Source organism: Gadus macrocephalus, chromosome 10 (assembly GCF_031168955.1).
Source record: "Gadus macrocephalus chromosome 10, ASM3116895v1".
Lineage (NCBI taxonomy): Eukaryota > Metazoa > Chordata > Actinopteri > Gadiformes > Gadidae > Gadus > Gadus macrocephalus.
Window position 1 is genome coordinate 10,661,891 of NC_082391.1, and position 6,083 is coordinate 10,667,973.

The 6,083-nt window shown below is 48.8% G+C and overlaps 1 protein-coding gene across 1 annotated transcript; it reads left to right on the forward strand.

The window, feature by feature from the left end:
• The first annotated feature begins 269 nt into the window (after positions 1-269).
• Positions 270-4,999, forward strand: LOC132466478 (phospholipase A and acyltransferase 4-like). The gene is made up of 4 exons (XM_060063728.1): positions 270-311; positions 3,311-3,437; positions 3,856-3,948; positions 4,588-4,999. Exons 1-4 carry the CDS (start codon positions 270-272, stop codon positions 4,947-4,949), a joined length of 624 nt encoding a protein of 207 aa, XP_059919711.1. The 3' UTR covers positions 4,950-4,999.
• The last annotated feature ends 1,084 nt before the right edge of the window (positions 5,000-6,083 follow it).

Genomic DNA, 6,083 nt, shown 5'->3' on the forward strand with positions numbered 1-6,083 from the left:
GTTAACAGTTCAATAACCAACACAACACGATCAAACATGGCCGATAGCAAGAAAAAAATATAAAATTTTGTTTCATAGCCCGTTTTCCTCCTTCCTCTTGTTCAGTTCCAGCTGCTCTGAGCGTAGTCTCCACGAAAGCCGTTGCATTTCAAATACAAAATATATAGGCCTTATTAGGCCTCTGCCTGCGATCTGTTTTCGTGGAGTCCGCGTTGCCCGGGCCGCGGTGCCCGCGGTTCCCGGGCCATTCATTCATTCGTTCACAGGGCATGGCGGGAGTCGCGGGAGTGGACGCGGTGCCCAAGGTCAAGGTGCCCGGGCCGCAGGGTGCCGCGGCACGACGGGAGACTTGGCGGCCAGGTGTCGCGGGAGTGCCCGCACCGCAGTCACGGTGAATGAATGTTCAATACAACCTTTTCTTCCTCAACTCCTCCCTCTCTCTCTCTCACTCTCTCTCTCTCTCTCTCTCTCTCTCTCTCTCTCTCTCTCTCTCGAAGTTTAATTGCATGTCATGAATATTCATTCATATTTTTTGCACCAAAACCGACTCAGAGGGCATTCATTGCTATTAGTGACCAACGCATAATCAATGAAAAACGATGCACTGACAACTTTAACACGAGTGTGAGTGGGCATGTTACTTTATTTTATTTTTTTTATTGGGGGGGGGCGCCAGAGGTTCAGGGTAAGGTCAGGGGGGCGTTTGCTCAAAAAAGGTTGAGAACCACTAAAGGGAGGCTGGCTCTTGCAAGGGTGTTTCTAGATGCAGCCTCTCCTGTGTTTCTATATGCAGCCTCTCTTATGTTTCTATGTGCTGTTGTCTATAAGCAGCCTCTGCTGTGTGTCTATACAGAGCTGTCCCATGTTTCTATAGGCAGTCACTCGTGTCCCTGTTGTGGACGTGTGGGGGAAACCAAAGCAAACAGAGAGCGTGTGATTTAACATGAAGGACGAGCGCTCAGGAGCATCCATCACATGCCTCGGGGGGGGGGGGGGGGGGGGTCCTCCTTTCCCTCCTACTCTCCCTCCTCCTCTTCATCATAAAGGAGTGAGCTGTTGAAATGTTAACGGGGCGTGATGGAGTCACGCACGCAGGGCCGCGCATCGGCGGCTACTGTGTCTGGTTGCGGCCGAGGGCCCCCGTGCATGCCGGGGGCACGACCCGGGCGTGGTGTGCGGAGCCCCCCCCACCCACCCCCCCCGGTTATTAACCAGCGGCCTTCGGCTGAGAAATGATGTCCGCACTGTAAGTCTGTGTTTGCTTTTGTTCGGCACATGTTTGAAAGGATTTCACGCAAACGCATACTGCACCACTAACCATTTCACACACTCACATGCGTACACGGGCACACACACACACACACACACACACACACACACACACACACACACACACACACACACACACACACACACACACACACACACACACACACTCGTGCGCTGAACATCAAGCTATCCCTTGAGTCTTGTGCGGTGGGGTTTGAGGGATCCATAGCTCTCTTGTTTTTGGGACGCCATCCGAGACGTTTGTGTTCAGAATCAGCCCCCACCTAGTTTTTTTCCCCAGGTTATATGTTTGTCTATCTGTGCTGTTTGGTGTCTCACAGCACGGCGAGGGCGTACAGTCCTAGAATGGGCTGGCCCCAGTGGGAATCCAACTCCCAACCCTGGCAGACAGGGCCCGTTTTAGCAGAGTGGGGCGGCTTTTTCTAACTGTTTTCAAAGAGAGTGAAACGTTTTCCTTGTTGCTTTTGCGTTGCCGAGCGCCTCGCGTTTACCCGCTCCATGCAACTTGAACCCATCAAGTTTTTTCCTCCATCGTCCAATCAGAAGCGTTTAGAGGCGGGCCTTCTGTGGTTGTGACGACAACAAGTGTAAACAACATGTAGGAGAAACCCGAGTGCAAGTGCCCTCCGCCCGTCCATTTTTTTCTGAAGATGTTTAGATAAAAGATAGATGTTAAAATGGATTTTTAAATAGCAGTTAGGTCAAGAACAGTGGTTTGGTGGTTGCCTAGGAACAATAAACAAAAGACGCAGCAAGTTGCTTTTTTTGTCAACTTGGACCAAAAAAGTCCTCCCATTCTGCAGGTTCATAACGTGTTGATCAGAGTAGCTCTACACGTTGAGCTACACGGGACTAAATATACGATTTTAAATATTATGTAAAGCCGATTGAGCCGCAGGATTACAAGTGGAAATTAGGATCTCTGATAATTAATCTCTCTACATTTCAAATTTTCAACTAAATAACAACTACATCGTGATATAAGACGAGGGATGAGGGTTGTGCATTTTGCTAAGGAGGCAGAGCGGGTTGACGGGTTGCTAGTTTGATCCCCGGCTCCCCAGTGTCGAGGTGTCCCTGAGGACATCTCGACACCTCTCCCTGACTGCTCCCGATGAGCCCGGCTGCCCCCTTGCATGGCTGCCTCCGCCATCGGTGTGTGAATGTGTGCATGAATAGGTGAATTTTAGGCAGTATTGTAATGCGTTTTGAGTGGCCACTGGTTAGAAAGCGCTGTATAAATGCAGTCCATTTACCATTAACCATTGATGGGGAACCAGTGAAGTTGACTGTTGGATTGACGCGGTCACCGGAGCTGTTTTGCATGAGCATTGCCCATTATCTTATTGACTCTGCACGTCCATAAAGCCGCCTGGACAGGAGTTCACCCCTTCATCTAAACAGATAAGGCCATTTCCTGGTCACCAAGCCGGTATACGGCCCCCCGGCTGTGGACACCCAGCATTGTGAAGCGCTGAGCGGTGTCTTCTCTGAGCTCTGTCATGGAAGAGGATCCAGCCGGGACCAGAGAGGTAAAGGAACCGTTTTTTTTTATCACGTTGCTAACATCCACAGCACAGCCAAGAAGATCTGATGTCACACTTACTCTGTGAGGTGTGTCATCAAACAGGCGGATTCACCTGTTCTCTTTCACACGTTTTGTAGTAGTATCTTTCAAAAATATTTTTCATTTTTCTTTTGAATTGTGTTATTTATTTATCAATGCTCCTGTCGAGCTGGCTGTCGCCTTGCTTGGTTGACTCCGCCGTTGTTGTGTGAATGTGTGCATGAATGGGTGAATGTCAGGCAGTATTGTAAAGCACTTTGAGTGGCCACTGGTTAGAAAAGCGCAGTATAAATGCAGTCCATTTAACAGTCTTCTCATTTTCTCAGGGGTGCTAACCCGTGCATAAAAACCACAGCTTCCCATAATAAGCAGCTTTAAAGTACCCTAAATGTAAATGTAACACACCGATAAGGAAGAAGGGGACGTAAGGGGAACCTCTGCTCTGTGTACCAGTGTGAGGGCCAAACCAGGCCCGGGGGCCAGCCAAGGCCGGGGGACCTGGTGGAGATCTTCCGGCCGGGGTACCAGCACTGGGCCGTGTACGTCGGTGGGGGGGACGTCGTCCACATGACCACCAGCCGTGAGTTGAACACTGAGCACTGCTTCTATGCATGTTACGACATTAGTGACTTCATATCGGTGTCATTAAGGAGCAGGTAGGGGTTAGGAGGGAGTTATGCATGCAATGGATAGTCGACAGTATGCATTGGTACTCCAGTGCCTTAGGGGGCGCTCTACGTCACCTTTCAGTGCAGTGTAACTTGTAACGTTGTTCTGGTGCTCGTGATTCAGAGTTAAAAAGGATATCAACGTCTTGACCTGCGTTCTTGTGTCACTCTGTCAGTAACACCTTATCCTTTTCTTACATAGCCAACATAATAGAGGGGTTCTCGCCCCAGGATGCCGGCAGGTAAACAGCAGACATTGGGGATCTAACCTAGTATCTCTCAGCTGGTATCAGACAACCCCTTGTCCTTCCTCTTCCTGTCTCTGCTCAGACGGTAAACCCGGGACTGGGGGCCTGCTGTGTGTCAGGCCCCCAGGAACAGTGCATACCTCCGCAATCCCCCAGTGCTCAGCGGCCAAGCCTGGTATTGCAGCTGTTTAAGCAGGCTGTGGACGGGTCCCTCGATTCAAGGGGCTCAGAAGTAGATATCTCCGTTCACTCCAATAAAAGTGGGGAACAGGAATGTGCCTCCGCAAAAAATGTCTGGATATCAATCAAAGCCTCATAATTATCTTTATACCATGTAATAATACAATGTAAGTTTTCTCGTTCTAAACGCCCCCTCAAGCGTTTTATTAGCCGTTTTATGTTATTATTTTTTGCAGGAGAAGGAGGGGTGGGCAGCTGAAAGGCGTCGTAGTGAAACAAATGTTGTTTCGGCCCGCCATCCGAGAGGGCTCAGTTCACGGCTCCTTTAACTTCTCGTGTCCGAGGTTTTTCCTTTTACTTAACATGAATGACGTTGATGGTTTTCAGGCACTGTGTTGACTTATCACTTAAAGTCGCCAACGGATATGTTGACAGACCTCTCGCTTATGAAGCTAAAATGCTAACAATGCTAGACAACGAGAATATTTCTGCATCTGGCACGTCATGCACTAGGGCGTGGCTGGCTCCCATGATGCGGGAGCAAATCTCTCCTTGATGTTGCTCTGCGCCATTGAGCAGTTTTTGTAGGAATGAATGGGCACCATTTTTTACTCCACTGTCCTTTCTTTAATAGGTCCATGCTGTGTGTGTGACAAGGCGGTCATAAAGAAACACAAGTTGAGCAGGGTGATTGGCATCTCCCGCTGGCGAATCAACAACGCGCTGGACAGGAAGTGCGCGCCGCGCGCCGCGGGCATCATCGTGGAGGAGGCGCTGACCCTGGTGGGCACCCAGGAGGACTACAGCATAGTTTGGAGGAACTGTGAGCACTTGGCCACCGAGCTACGCTACGGCCGGGCTGACTCCGGCCAGGTCGGACGGCTGCGGGCGGCGCTGCAGACGTACTCGCTCTTCTTCCTGCAGGCCGTGCTTCTGCACGGTCGGAGCCCCGATGAACTGCTGGGGACGTTTGGGCTCTCCAAGCTGAAGCTATAGGAGTACCGCTAGACAATTGAGGGGTGCGCCGGTTTGCGTGGGTGTGTATGTGTGGGGGGTAGGTGTGTGTGTGAGTGGGTGAGTGAGTGAGTGGGTGGGTGGGTGGGTGGGAGGGAGTTGTTGTTTGTGTGTGTGTGTGTGTGTGTGTGTGTGTGTGTGTGTGATTTGTAATTGACATTTATTATCACTGTATTTTATTGTTAATGAAAGTACACTTTTCCTTAAAACCTCTAAAAGTATAACTCTAATTGGCTCATGTTTTTCCTTATTTATCTTATATATGTATAGATACAGATACGTTTTCACATACATGTTTCATGCGCATATCTTTTGTTTCATGTCCATATCGAAGCGTCTTAGAGTACCATATTAAGCGCTATATAAATTTCATTTATTATTATTATTATTATTATTACAATTATTATTATTATATCTTTTGACCCCTGTTAATGTAATATTTGAACAGTGGTTAAACGGAAATCGACGAGGAAGCCTACTCATAACCTTGTGTTTTATTTAATTGCATTAGCTCTTAGTGTTGGTCTTATTCTAAAATTAACTAATTATCTCGTGTTACGAGTGCAGAGTCATGGCATTGTTCACATGGGACTTCGTGGGACTTGTTTGGAACCAACATGCAAGGCAACTGAACCTCCACTAATGACCTCATATATATAGCAGGCTGCACAGTTTCCTCAGGATTCTGCCTAGCAACAGGTGGTGAGGTAAATGTTCAACACGAGCAAAGAAGTCCAGACGTGAAACGACCACGGTAGTCTTAGAAAGATGATTTATGTGACGCGGCGACGTAGCCAAAGTATTCCGTTCCCAGTGAGTGATGGGGATTACACCGTGGACCCGAGTCAAGTTGATTTTACAGTCGATCAGACTTGAAGTTTCTGGACTGTGTGTGTGTGTGTGTGTGTGTGTGTGTGTGTGTGTGTGTGTGTGTGTGTGTGTGTGTGTGTGTGTGTGTGTGTGTGTGTGTGTGTGTGTGTGTGTGTGTGTGTGTGTGTGTGTGTGCGTGTGTGTGTTGAGGGCCCGACCCCCCTCCCAAATGCAATAACTTGTTAGTAGAGAGAGAGAGAGATCTAGAGAGAGAGAGAGATCTAGAGAGAGATCTAGAGAGAGAGA

Bases quoted from the DNA above. Each gene is read 5' to 3' on its own strand.
- LOC132466478 (XM_060063728.1), top strand. From the start codon at position 270: ATGGCGGGAGTCGCGGGAGTGGACGCGGTGCCCAAGGTCAAG. The intron at 312-3,310 runs GTGCCCGGGCCG...TCTGTGTACCAG, and splicing joins ACGCGGTGCCCAAGGTCAAG to TGTGAGGGCCAAACCAGGCC. The intron at 3,949-4,587 runs GTATTGCAGCTG...TTTCTTTAATAG, and splicing joins GTGCTCAGCGGCCAAGCCTG to GTCCATGCTGTGTGTGTGAC.